Genomic DNA, 15004 nt, shown 5'->3' with positions numbered 1-15004 from the left:
TGCGACAACAGATATGTACAGTACAGTAGATATACATTTGTATATACGTCCATATAGGCTATATACATGTACGTGTATATGTGCATATATATACATGTATATATACATGTACATATACAGTACATCTATTAATATATACACACATACATGTGTTTATATATACATGTATATATACATACATGTATGTATATGTGTATATATTCATGTACATATACAAATAGACACATACAAGTATATGTTTATATATACATATATATATGGATATATATACATACACAGTATATATATATGTATATATATATATCTACATATTAACCGTATGCCCTCTTCACGTTACAGGAGTGTTGTTGGGGGGGGGGGTGCTGTGCCAGAAAGTGTATTTCTTCCAAATACCAAGAACCATTTAATGAGGGTACAGGCATCCTAAAGCTTCTTTGTGCCAATTTAAAAATTGCCAGGGACGGGGTCAAAGTTCATTACCATTCTATTTACCTCTTCTTTATTATTCTTTTACTTAAAGGTATTTGCTTGTAGAATATTGTTCTTATAGTGTCTTACATTATAATTAATTTCAATTATAAAAAATATTTTTTTTTATTATTATAAAATATTCAGTAAATTTTACTTTAATACCAGCCACACTCGCATGGGCGCCGTGTTTAGTACCAGCCCCATGTGGATGAACGTTGAAACCTGAGCATGAGGCGGTAAATATCTCGGTAAATGTAAATTTGCGGCAAAATTTAGAATGACTCTAGTGTTAATCATGTTAAAGCGACTTTTCAACACACCACAGAAACTCAAATTATCCAGTAATGGTGTAAAGTAAATATAATATACCCAATATTTTGCTGAAATTTTAAAATGTTTTCTAATAGCAATTCGTTTTAACACATACACCGGTAAAACTGAAGACTACTACCGCGCCCCTATGGCTTGGTAACTGTTTATGTGCAAATTGGGCACCTTGTTTAGTACTAGCCCCTTGGGGATGAACGTAAAAACATAAACAAAAGATTGTAAATATCATATAAAAACAATCAAAAGCCATAAATAATAACCAAAATATGAGCAAAAGGCGGTAAATATTACGGTCCCGCCTACCGGGGGGGGAACCAGGCCGCGGTAGTAGTTTTCAGTATTACCTATAGCCTATATCAGCTATATTTGTAACTTGCATAACGATACTCTTAAGTTCTCGTTCCTCAATGTTTTTACATTCTTAATAGGTATCTGTGTTGAATCCATCGTTCGGGTAAAACTGAAGACTAACCTTTCCTAGAATGCCGTGTCCTGACCTAACCAGACCTCGCCTTCCAAACCTAACCTGGGGCGCCGTGCCCTGACTTGGCCGGGTGGGCTTCGCCAGGCCCTGGACCCCCTAAGTAACATTGAATATCCCTGTCTCCCTATTCTGTAATTCTGCAAAGTACCCACTGCCAATTTACTTGCAAATTGGCGCCGTGTTTAAGTACTAGCCCGTGGGAATGAACCATAAAATCATAAACAAATGACAGAAAATCTCGTAAGCACAAACAATAGGTATAAACAACATAAAAAGGGGGAAAATATTATAAACAAAGTACACAAACCTAAACAAAATGCCGGAAAATATCAAGCACAAACAAAATGCATACACAAAAAGACTAATATATACAGTATATCATAAACACAAACAAAATATAAAAACAAAAAGACGGAAAACATCATGAACACAAGCAAGAGACAACACAAACAAAAACACAAACAAAATCTGTGATGGATACGTAGGGAAGAAAATAGCAAACAAGTAGGGTAGGCTTATGAAGACAAAAAAATAATCACACTCACCAACCAATGCGGCAACTGCTGAAGACTTCTGTAGGAACATAGTTATTCATTTTCCATCACCATCATCACTCGTGGCCACAGAATGAGCACAATTGCACCATAACTACAACTGACCTCTTCACGCTCGCCAGCATGGTACTAGGCCCAGCTGTGTGGCCACAGACAAGGCGCCGTGAAAAGACTATTTTCGTTATTTCTTGCCGTAGTAATGTTACAAAAGAAGGCACCATATTACCACCAAGCACCAACAAATACAAGTAAGCCTCAGGAGCTTGCTATGGACACCATTAACCACAACGAAAAGGCACTACTGGCTCTGAAAAGGTTAACTTTCTGTAACTGGCCAAAGAACTGACACACAGAAATACCAGACAATCAGAACAAGGTCTGTTCCCCAGCTCCGTTTTCATTGGCCACAATATTTACATATATGCGTCTGGGCTTGTCGTTTTTCGTGTGTGCATGGAATTCCTGGGATCCATGGCATAAAAATTAAAATAAAAATTAAAACAGAAGCATGAATCATTTTGCATAAATTTGCATAAAAGTCGATAAGATTTATATGAAGCGAGGCCCAAATGCTTACGAGATTTAAAACATTAGGCGTTTTTTGGTGGAAGGGGTGGGCTTCCTCATTCCAAATAAAATATATACATTCTCTTAGGGTTTGCACTTGTATTTAAATTCCTGGATATTTGTAGCAGTTCATCTTTTGGTTCCCTATTGTTATTGTATTTTCAGTCCAATCGCAAGCGTTACGAAAATTCCTGCTCTTCTGTAAAGACATGCATATGTGTTGTTAGGATACCTAGGCCTACACTAATTCTTGCACTAATAGATATTTTGTTATTACGCTGTGATTTTTTTCTCTTCTTACACTAATCACATAAAAAATTAGTTGCTTACTTCACAAAATTAACTTAAGGTAATTATCACCCTTTCAAGGCATTTTGAAGGCACGAAAATGAATACACGCACATACGTACATAGTTTATATACATTTGTTTATGTATGCATACATGTATAAAAACGTCATATGACGTTCAAAACCCACGCACGTGAAGCCGGTATGACGTCATTTGATATTGTTTGATTCAGCTGGCGTTATGCCAGCACGAACTCTTAGCTCATAGAGCACCTCGTAACGACGTCATATTTTTCAAACCATAAAAATGGGCTTTAATTCAACATCTGCTCCTTCAAATTATTTAATCTTCCTAACACTCTTTAGTATCAGGGAATCATGTATGATTCGGCGTCTTATTTAAATGTTCGATTATCATCAGCATCCAGCTGTTCTACAAGTTTTACGATATAAAATTTAAAGAAATCTCAAGGGAATTATTGGTGAAAGAATGTTCCAAATGACCTAAATGCTTTAAGAGAAAACAAGCAATAGAAACCTCGCGGAGCACAGGGATGGCCAGAAATTTTCTTCCAGTAGGCCTATGACTAAGAATAGGGTACGGGGCTTGAATTATTCAAAAAGATTCGACACTAGGCCTAAATCTCGCTCCTCCAAGATGCGAAGAATAGGTGGGAAGCATTTTCTCGTTGTACATTTTTGTAGACATACATTCACTTCGCTAGACAGTCAATCCGCTCAAATCTTTTTTGATGGCCGAGTTGAATAGGTCTACTGTCACCAATGCAACCGTTAAGAAACAAATCTTTTTAGCAGATTGTCTTGAAAATTATTAACCTATTTCGATACAGACTGAAATGTTATTGCCTTTTATTCTTTATTGTTACACCTGTCGTGTTAGCCTCCAGGTAACAGTCTCCAGTAATTCATTTACTTATTTATTTAATAAATAATTTATTATTATAACTGCATTCGATGTTCAAATTATACCCACTGAATTCAGCTAAAACTCTCTTCACGGAGGAGTTGAGTAATAAAATTGTTCCTCTACAACTGAAGGAATGTAAAACAAATCTAAAATTGATAATATTTTATTTCCATATAAAAATACAACTCTAAATGAAACCATTCAGGTTTCCCACGAAAATGGGAAGAGAAACTTCACAGAAGGCAAGATCACTAACACTAGACCATTACTCTGAGACCCATTTTGATTTGTAAATATCAATAACTTTTGAGATCTGCATTTAGTGAAAAACTGTCAAAAGCTCTTTATACAAACGCGTGCTAGTTTTTGTTTGATAATAGTCTATATGTTTTACGACAGTGAGGATACAATGTTTCATCAGTAATGGATATTGTTATCAGCATTTACATGGAAGTCTAGTACACAAAAAAGTCGCTTTGATTTCATTGGCTAATTTAAGTTAATATTCTATTATTTTTTTACATTATGGTTAAATATGGTTAACATTGGAATGGAGTGGAATAGAAAACTTAAATATGGTTAACATTGGAATGAAGTGGAATAGAAAACTTAGGCCAAGCGCTGGGACCTATGAGGTCACTCAGCGCTTAAAGGGAAATTGCGAGTAAAGGTTTGGAAGGTGCAATTGTTAGAAGAAGGTGGAAAGTAAGATGGAAGAAAGAGGATATGAATGGAGGTACAGTAAAAGGAATGAAAGGGGTTGCAGCTCGAGGGGGCGAAGGGAGCTGCAAAGAACCTTAAGTTATGCCTACAGTGCACCCCGTGAGGTGCACTAAAGGCACTAACTACCCCCTTACGGGAGTTATCATTGGAATGAAGCATGCATAATAAATGACAACTGAAGGCGAAATGTGAAGCATGAATGTCAAACGCAGTTAACTAAATCATAGAGAAGACTAAATGCCATTCCTGTTTAATTAAAAATACAATAACAGTTTTGCAAACACTTACGTCATATTGAAAATAGTCTCCGAACATAATTGTCTCTCAGATAGGTATCATTAGCATAATCAGACTTAATGAGCTCTAGTTTAGAGACTTTGAGATGAACTGATTATCAAATATTTTTCAATAACTGTGATGGTTTTAAATGCCAGAACAAAACAGTCTGACGAATCAGTGACATAGAACACATTCCCGCTTTCTGGTGTGGCAGCAGGGAAGGAACACCTTAAAATTCTAAATACCATGATAATGCATTTTCATTTGGCTGTGTAAACTCGATCTGTCAATGAGTATTCTGTATGATTCATCTCTGTCAATATTTAAAAGGCCTGAGAGCTGATGTTGCCATCTTCATTTCGTCATTTGAGGAAAAATGTACTGGCAGTGAACGACATCAGTTAAGCTTTTTGATTGTTCGTTTTGAGCTTCCCTTACAACAGGGGTCGTCGTGAAAACCTGTGAGACATTTCTTGCATTTTGCAGAAGAAGACAGTTCGAATTTCCTTGTTCGAAAAACATTTCGAAACCTCGTATCAGGGACTTGGTTCGGTTTCTGCCCTGTCTCCCACTGCATAACGTGGCTATTTGTTCTCGTTCGAAACTTGTCCTGGATGCAAAATCCTCAGATGTATGCTAGTATTGCACCAGCCCCAGCTTTTTTGCCATGACCCTAGATTAGGTTAGGCTAGATAAGTAGTTTCACAGTAATTTGGGTGGGGAAATACAATGAGATTAATTTCAAGACAATTCTATGGTTAGTTTTTAAGATGTGGCGACCAGCTTTCTTTAGGGAAAGATCCCGGTACTCGGTTACATGTCGGGAAAATGGGTCCGGGGCGCAAAACTGATGGCAAGTTTTCTTTCTTTTTAATCCTTGGCTGCAAATGTCACTGGGTGCTTTCGTAAACGGCAATAAAGCTCAAGCTACATTTTCCACCTTCCTTTTGATAGAAGGTCTTATCCAGCTTAAATCAAGAATGTCTTTCTGTATGTCCCTTCACACCCTGTTACTCCCTTCAGGTGAAGACCATGTGCTTTGAAAGCTTGAATTTCAAGTCAGCGGCCCCTGTAGACTTGTTCCATATGAACAGGGTTCATCTTCTGAATAATAATAATAATAATAATAATAATAATAATAATAATAATAATAATAATAATAATAATAATAATAATAACAGGATCAAACTTCAACTCTTCTTCTTCAGCAAAAACTCTTCATAGGATTCTTGTGTCTTACGGAGCATCAGAATCATAATAATAGCAGGATCAAACTTCAACTCTTCTTCTTCAGCAAAAACTCTTCATAGGATTCTTGTGTCTTACGGAGCATCAGAATAATAATAATAGCAGGATCAAACTTCAACTCTTCTTCTTCAGCAAAAACTCTTCATAGAATTCTTGTGTCTTACGGAGCATCAGAATAATAATAATAACAACAGGATCAAACTTCAAACTCTTCTTCTTCAGCAAAAACTCTTCATAGAATTCTTGTGTCTTACGGAGCATCGGGCGTGAAAAAACAAAAACCGGTGTTGCTCTGCCTGTCTATAACTAAGGGTTATACTCAGACGGGAAGTTTCTTTTGGCTGCAGTGACGCCGCTGTTCCTCCAGGACGTCGTCCTTGGCGAAGATTTGCACGTCGTCCTCCAGGGAATCGTCCCCATCGTCCAACCCATATCTGCAAAAAAAAAAAAATAATAATAATAATAAAATAAAGGACGGTTTTAGAATTGAAAAACGACGATTTTAGAATCAAGAACTTAGATAACCCTCCCGATATGGTAAAATCTTTTGCATTACGGAGTTGTCAAGAGAAGGACAAGTTTTTCTCGTTTGAGTCAGAGTTTATAATCAGTTATTATTTTTTTTTCGGGGGAGGGGGGTAGGTGGTGTGGAAGGTAAGGGGTGGTAAGGGGAGTGGGTGGTGTGGTTCTAAATGCATCATGTTGTCATACGTACAATTTAATACAACGTAAACCATGGCCTTGGAAGGCAAGAAACTGAACGTACATTCAAACCATCCCAATCCGGCCGAAGCATTCGTTTTCAAAATACTGCCACTACTTCTCTCTCTCTCTCTCTCTGTCTGTCTCTCTCTCTCTCTCTCTCTCTCTCCTTTCAAAGAAATTCACATCGATCCCACAAGAACACAATAAAGATAACGACCACAACCCGATTCTTCGACTGTCCAACGTTTTCTGCGAGCCAAAGTATGTTTATGTCCTTACAACGGCTCTTATAATTGATGACGTCATAATTTTAGAACTTGCGCTTATTGCACATTACGTTCGCCGGAACGGTTGGCCTCTGACATCCAAGAGCAGTTTCAGAGACACATTCCCTTTTTCAGAATCAGCATGCAACAATTTTCCTCGTGTTGTTTTGGACGAAATGAAGGTGAAACGGGTAAAAAAATTTTCGAAGTTAAATCCAATTTTTCATTTCAGTTGTTTTCACTTTTTCATGGATTCATTTCGATACGAAGACAGTCCCCGTATTGCTCTTTTTTGTCCAGGAACTAAACATATATACAACATATTCAGCTTTACCAAGAAGAGGAACTTACATATCTTTCTGTGAAATTTCATTTCTGAAAATGATGAGAGCAGTGCGAATAGGGATATGAAAACGATATATTCTTGTCCTTTCTCTCACAGTTTACAGTCGTATTTCGGTTCGTGGACGCACAGATGTCTTTGTATGAATTTAATCGACAAACATTTAGTGGAACTGAAACCGACATAAAAAATGACACGAAACGGCAGCGTACCATATTGGAAAATGCATATCGTAAAAACTTGTAAATCTATCTTCGTCAGTGTTGACTTAGATGTCATTCTGGTAGAACAATGGAGCAAGAATTTATCTATTTTCACGAAGAATCGTGTATGACACTGGTATAATATTCATATTCTGCTTAAAACTATATTCTTGATGTTGTACTTGATTCTTCGTGATTATTGACACCATAGCAAATAATTCATTAGGGAAGAACATAACCTTTCCCAAGAGTGTGTGGGTTAAGGACCATTAAGACTTTTGATTCAAGTGAAAAGCATCAAATGATAGAATTGAATTGAACTGAATACAGAATTTAGGCCAAAGGCCAAGCACTGGGACCAATGAGGTCATTCAGCGCTGAAACGGAAATTGACAGTAAAAGGTTTGAAAGGTGTAGCAGGAGGAAAACCTCTCAGTTGCACTATGAATCAATTGTTAGGAGAGGGTGAAAAGTAAGAGGGAAGAAAGAGAATTGAAAGGAGGTACAGTAAAAGGAACGAGACGGTTTGCAGCTAGGGGCCGAAGGCACGCCGCAAAGAACCTTAAGTAATGCCTACGTAGCACCGCATGAGGTGCACTGACGGACTACCCCCTACGGGAATCAAATGATAGAAGGAAGTAACTAAGAGCTAATTGGTATATTGCTTGTGTACCGATGACGGATTAAAAAAAAAAAAGTGTGCATTTTGAAGCACAGAAATGTTCAAACGCTGATTTTGAATACTTCCTCTGCCAACCAACGCCTACCAGAGTGTTTATGAATTTTGGTATATTTAGCAACCCTCAAAACCGAAGGATTCTACGTATGAAATGTAACTACAACAAGGCTCAGTAAAATATGAATAAATAAGATAAATAAAGAATAAAAGTTATTTACCCCTCGCAATATAATTACATGCACATTCTTTAGTGTAAATGAAGAGACCTACCGCCAAACAATGCCGACGCTTAAGAGGACCATGAAAATCCCCGCAGCTACCAAGGCGCACGCCAGTGGCATCGGCGGGGTATGAATAGGATGCATGCCACTCATGGGGCGGTTGAGGATGACGTGGTAGAACACGGAGCCCATGGTGACCAAGAGAACGCCCACGAAGAAGCTGAACAGGACGCAGTAGGCCCTGGAGGTCGGGGCGTTCTGCGAGGTGAAGAGACCTTTGTATTTCGTCTTGGATTGGCTCGCGACCTTGCTCGATCCTTGAGGAGAGGGCTGGTGGCTCCGTGAGGACATTTCTGAGGCTGGAGTGTTCCACTTCTGTAGGTGCATTGGAAGTTATGGAACAAATCAGTCGAATGGTTATTGAAGCGTATCTCTCTCTCTCTCTCTCTTCAAGAAAATAATCTGCAGGCACATTAGAATTATGGAACAAATCAGTCGAAAGGTTATGGAATGGTATCTCTCTCTCTCTCTCTCTCTCTCTCTCTCTCTCTCTCTCTCTCTCTCTCTCTCTCTCTCCAAAAATAACAATCTGTAATCGTATTTTGTATTATTTTCTTCAATGAGAAAATTGTTTCTTTTCAAAACTGGGTATTTAATTGTTTTCCCTACCAACTGTCACGTGTATTTTCCCCTGCTAGCATGCTATTTTTCCTTTAAATTGCAAGAAAGGATTACATATGATCCTTGGAAAGTATTTCCATCCCCGCTTACAAGAAAATTTATTTCATAGTACATGTTAGCATTTCAGTCAAATGCTATTCATTTTTAAGTTAATAACCAAAACTAACTGGCTTTGAGAAATAGAAATATGAGAAATTCAAGAATAAATGATAACACGCCTGCATTTTTTCGACATTCCACAGAACCAAGAACCTGACCACTTCAAATCCTGTCCTTAAATAAAAAAAAGGTGTACCTCCCATTAACTGCCCTGGAATTTCTATTCACTCATCTAGGCCTAAAGCTATAGGCCTACGACGAAATGAGCAGCCATCGCGACGTCCTGGTTAAGCCTAGGCTTTTCAGAGCCTAATTCACCTAAGTAGGCCTTTTAATGAAAACATGGAGAAAGCGAGGAAAGACTTTCTCCGGCGTAATTAGTTTCAGCGAGGAGCTTTCCTCGTGAATGGAATTTTCTTGAAGTACTTAATTGCACGTACAGTAATCGTCTAATATTAATGACTTGCGTATTGCGATTACAGGATTACAGCTATTATTTATAAAAGTGAATGATAAAACTTTAGCTACATGGAATGGAATGGAAATAGAATTTAGGCCAAGAGCCAAGCGCTGGAACCTATGAGGTCATTCAGTGCTGAAAGGGAAACTGAGACCAGATAGGTTTGACAGGTGTAACAGGAGGAAAACCTCAAAGCAGTTGCACTATGAAACAACTGTTAGGAGAGGGTGGATAGCAAGATGGAAGAAAGAGAATATGAATGGAGGTACAGGAAGAGGAATGAAAGAGGGTATCAGCTTGGGGCCGAAGGGACGCTGCAAAGAACCTTAAGTAATGTCTACAGTGCACCGTGTGAGGTGCATTGACGGCATTACTCACCTACAAGGTTAGCTATGTGAAGCATAACAGACAAGCAATATTGATATCAATTTTTAATGACTGATTTGACCGCACGTTGAAACGCTGTTCGCTTCATTTATGCGGCGAATTAAATCGGACTTCTTACTTTTCACATTAATGACTTGACAGGCAAAATATTCCCTTGGATTATTTAATAGTTTATTAAAAGCAGGAAAACTCTAGTGATGTGGGTTGTCTTCTAGTGTCTTGATGTTATCAAGCATCGTCTCTGAGTTGAAATTTATGAACTTTTTTTTTTACTCAATAACTTCTCGTTTACGTAAGAAATTTACATTGCGTATTTTTCTGATGATATTGCAGTTCGTAGTGTAATCAAGTGAAATGAGAGAGAGAGAGAGAGAGAGAGAGAGAGAGAGAGAGAGAGAGAGAGAGAGAGAGAGAGAGAGAAGAGCAGCGTTAATCCATTCTTTTTATAACTCGATGAATAAAAATAATTTATGAAATGACACATAAGGGGCGGTATGAGAGACAGTCACACACACACACACACACAGATAGACAGACATCTTGGCTGCCCGCTTCAAGTTTCAACACATTGGTTGATTTAAGACTAATTCATATCCTTCTCTTTATATTAATATTGAACTTTCTCTCTCTCTCTCGCTCTCTCTCTCTCTCTCTCTCTCTCTCTCTCTCTCTCTCTCTCTCTCTCTCTCTCTCCTGCTAGTGCTTCAGATCTTCAATAAGTTATTTAAATGGACAATAAAGAAAAGGAAAATGAAGTAAAATTATTCAAAAGAAATATGTGATAAATGACTATATAAAAAAAATATTCTTAAAGTATAACAGAATAGCCTTACCTTGCCTGTCCAAATTCACTCCCGGTCATATGAATATGAAGAATGCGCTCCTGGGTATTATCAATGTCTCAGCTTTCGTAGAAAGTTCCCCTTTCAGAAAGTAGGATATCGTCGATATAACCTCACTTTCACTGCGGATCTGACCACATTTGTCGATTCCCGAGGGGCGAGATACAGGTAGCACATGGAAATGTCTCTCGACGCGACAGCGGCGCGGCCGGACGCGACAAAGGTAAGTTTCCGACTAAATTGTTGCTTTAGGTCGAGTTTCAGCTGAGCTTTAGAGAACACAGTGCCGAGCAACAGGTGCCAGATGCGTGTTTTTTTTTTTTTATTAATTAACGGCGGACTCTTCTGCAAGCTACCCGTGCTTGCTGAATCATTACGATTCTTCACATAGTTGAAATTTGCAAGTACCATTTGCATTGTTCTTCGGCAAGTATTATGAAAATGCTGGCAGAAATTATTGGGCAAACACATGGGCTGCCACCCACACACTTCTGTAGTAATGCTTTAACTTACATCACTCGAATCAGTGTACAATAATTGACTCTTCGAGTTATGTCCTAAAACTACCGTAGCTGGTATTGCAAGTATGGACCTATTACGAAATCGTATCCAAACAAATGATGCGAGTATATCTCCATCTAATACAACACAAAAAAAAAAAAAGGTTTATAGAATAGGTTGTCGAATGCAAACGAAGTTTTATTAGGGAAAATTTCTCTCTTGGAGTTCCACGGTTTTATTTGCAATATCAGAACTATACATAGACTTGAAGTGAATTGAATTGAATATAGAATTTAGGCCAAAGGCCAAGTACTGGGACCTAAAAGGCCATTCAGCGATGAAACGGAAATTAACAGTAAAAGGTTTGAAAGGTGTAACAGGAGGAAAACCTCAAAGCAGTTGCACTATGAATCAACTGTTAGGAGAGGGTGGAAAGTAAGAGGGAAGAAAGAGAATATGAAACGAGGTACAGTAAAAGGAACGAGAGGGGTTGCAGCTAGGGGGCGAAGGCACGCTGCAAAGAACCTTAAGTAATGCCTACAGTGCACCGCATGAGGTGCACTGACGGTACTAACCGCCAACGGGGCAGAACTATACATGTTGTCAATTCCGTTCTTAACTTATGACCTAAATCCTCGAGACCTCGACTGGAAAAATGTTAAAGTTAGTGAATAGAATCTTTGACAGATGTTATCTCTAAGTACTTTGGAATATAAGACGGGATGTTAAAAATGATTTATCGGCAGTCAAGATTTGCTGTCAAATATACCGAGGAAACTTAGGATAAAGTATTTAGAACCTTTTAGATATTGAGAAACTATCATGGGAACTATCTCAAGGAATCGCGGGCTGTTTGAACGTTATTAAGCAAGGGATGTTCAGAAAAGGAAGCTGGTTTATTCTAAACCTGCGTACATATAACACTAAAATATACATATACACACTCACACACACACACACACACATATATATATATATATATATATATATATATATATATATAGAAAAATACATATATTTGTAAATGCATACTATTATATACAGAGTACATACTGATATTTTAATCGATAGTTGATTGTAAATTTTTTTCGTTGTGGATGATATACGCAGGTTTTTCTGAAAGTGCCAGAAATACCTTCCTCGCTCTCCTGTCCCGTTTTCCTGTCTGTCACGCAAGCCACTAACATGGCAGCTCTGCCGGAAATTTATTCCGTGGGGATCTAGTTTGTCAAAGTCCTCAAAGTCCTAACTTGCCGTCTTGGCGAGAACATTTAAAATCACGAGCCAAAGCTACCAGTCACGAACACAGCCGGGTTTCCGTTTTCTGTTTTGTGAGTCACTAACTGTTTCCAAATCTTTCTCGACTCTCGTGTTAAGGGATCTTTCCTAGATAGTGACCCCCAAGAGTTTTCGTGGGTCGTTATCCAGGACTAATATTTCTTAGGGGTCATCATCTTTATGACATTGACAGGCTTTTGTTTATGTGTTTACGGTCATCCCCAACGGGCTTGTACTAAACACGCCGCAAAGGTGGATGCTTACCGGGTTTTTAAAACCCGTGGGGGTCACTATCTAGGAAAAATCCGTATTAAGGTATCCTTGCGACATGCCTCGTCATTATTTCCTCAGAGTGGTGCATTAAGAAATGATGCTTTGCATGGGTTGGTCATTATAGCCCTTTCGTAATAGCTGACTGGGAAATATTTTCAGAACTTGAGAATGCTTCGCTTTTGAGAGATGAGCTAAATTAGGCTTTTGTGAACTCAAAAAAGCATTTTCATTTAAAAGCATATTTAACATAGTTATGTTAAATGTTTTAATATCATCTGTCTAAAATCGGTAATGATACAAAACTTAGATACCTTTTCATTCAAAATGAGCACGAAATGGAGTCCTCTCTTTATGTTGCACACGTCGCTATACCTCTGGGTATTTAATCAACGATGCTATGACAGTCAACGATGCTTTGACAAACAACGATGCTATGAAAAACAACGATGCTATGAAAAACAACGATTCTATGACAAACAACGATGCTATGAAAAACAACGATTCTATGACAAACAACGATGCTATAACAAACAACGATGCTATGAAAAACAACGATACCATGACAAACAACGATGCTATGACAAACAACGATTCTGTGACAAACAACGAAGCTATGACAAACAACGATGCTATGACAAAAAACGATGCTATGACAAACAACGATTCTATGACAAACAACGATGCTATGACAAACAACGATTCTATGAAAAACAACGATGCTATAACAAACAACGATGCTATGAAAAACAACGATACCATGACAAACAACGATTCTGTGACAAACAACGATTCTGTGACAAACAACGATTCTATAACAAACAACGATTCTATGACAAACAACGATGCTATGACAAACAACGATTCTATGACAAACAACGATGCTATGAAAAACAACGATTCTATGACAAACAACGATTCTGTGACAAACAACGATGCTATGACAAACAACGATTCTATGACAAACAACGATTCTATGACAAACAACGATGCTATAACAAACAACGATGCTATGAAAAACAACGATACCATGACAAACAACGATGCTATGACAAACAACGATTCTGTGACAAACAACGATTCTATGACAAACAACGATTCTATGACAAACAACGATTCTATGAAAAACAACGATGCTATAACAAACAACGATGCTATGAAAAACAACGATACCATGACAAACAACGATTCTGTGACAAACAACGATTCTATGACAAACAACGATTCTATGACAAACAACGATGCTATGACAAACAACGATTCTATGACAAACAACGATGCTATGAAAAACAACGATTCTATGACAAACAACGATTCTGTGACAAACAACGATGCTATGACAAACAACGATGCTATGACAAACAACAATGCATGACAAACAAATGCACACCAAATCAGATATTAACATACTTTCATTTCTACTTTCGTCCAGTCTTAGGACATCTCTGGCACAGGGAGAGGAAAAAATGTGGCCTCAGACAGTTGAATCAGTTCGAATGGCCAGGTCTAAAAGGGTCCTATAATATGCACGAAGTGCAATCGTCACAAGGCGTATTTGAGAAGAAAGGGCCTTTTGACGTACAAATAGGCGCAAAATGAATGAATGCGTACGTATGTCTCAGTCATCTAAAAATTCTCTGTAATAAAGCAACTCTTATTATTATTATTATTATTATTATTATTATTATTATTATTATTATTATTCAGAAAGTGGACCCTATTCATGTGGAACAAGCCCACAGGGGCCATCGACTTGAAATTCAGGCTTTCAAAGAATATGGTGCTCATTATGAAGAGAGGGTACAGGGAAATATAAAAACAAAACCACTAATGAGACGGATGTGATGTAATGATTTATATAGGAATTCAGGTGTGGCAAGGAAAAGTAATCAAATTGAGAATAAACGATAGGCCTACTACCTAAATTGCTGTCGTTATTGATGACAACAATACATTCAATATACAGTATTTATATGTCTATTATTATCACTGATAAAAATGATGACGAAATGACCTGTATTGGCTAGACTGAACAGCGCATGAACAGGAACCAAATTCAAGCCATTCCCGGACAGAGAACGTTGGAAACGTTTAAATAAACGTCCACGGAATAACATGAAGTATTTCTGCATACATCTGAATGATTAATTTGAAGCAGGGGCCATGTTGATGCAAAGTCCGTCCCGGCGAATAAAA

General features: G+C 37.9%; 1 protein-coding gene across 1 annotated transcript; it reads right to left on the bottom strand.

The window, feature by feature from the left end:
• Positions 1-3770: 3770 nt before the first annotated feature.
• Positions 3771-11472, bottom strand: LOC136843910 (uncharacterized). Its single transcript, XM_067112821.1, has 3 exons — positions 10751-11472; positions 8340-8665; positions 3771-6307 (listed from the first exon to the last, which is right to left on the bottom strand). Exons 2-3 carry the CDS (start codon positions 8639-8641, stop codon positions 6193-6195), a joined length of 417 nt encoding a protein of 138 aa, XP_066968922.1. The 5' UTR covers positions 8642-8665; positions 10751-11472; the 3' UTR covers positions 3771-6192.
• Positions 11473-15004: the final 3532 nt, after the last annotated feature.

The sequence above is a fragment of the Macrobrachium rosenbergii genome, chromosome 12 (assembly GCF_040412425.1).
Source record: "Macrobrachium rosenbergii isolate ZJJX-2024 chromosome 12, ASM4041242v1, whole genome shotgun sequence".
Lineage (NCBI taxonomy): Eukaryota > Metazoa > Arthropoda > Malacostraca > Decapoda > Palaemonidae > Macrobrachium > Macrobrachium rosenbergii.
The sequence above is the reverse complement of the archived record's forward strand: the minus strand, read 5'-3'. Positions and strand labels throughout refer to the sequence as shown.

Bases quoted from the DNA above. Each gene is read 5' to 3' on its own strand.
- LOC136843910 (XM_067112821.1), bottom strand. From the start codon at position 8,641: ATGTCCTCACGGAGCCACCAGCCCTCTCCTCAAGGATCGAGCAAGGTC. The intron at 6,308-8,339 runs GTAGGTCTCTTC...TTTTTTTTGCAG, and splicing joins AGCGTCGGCATTGTTTGGCG to ATATGGGTTGGACGATGGGG.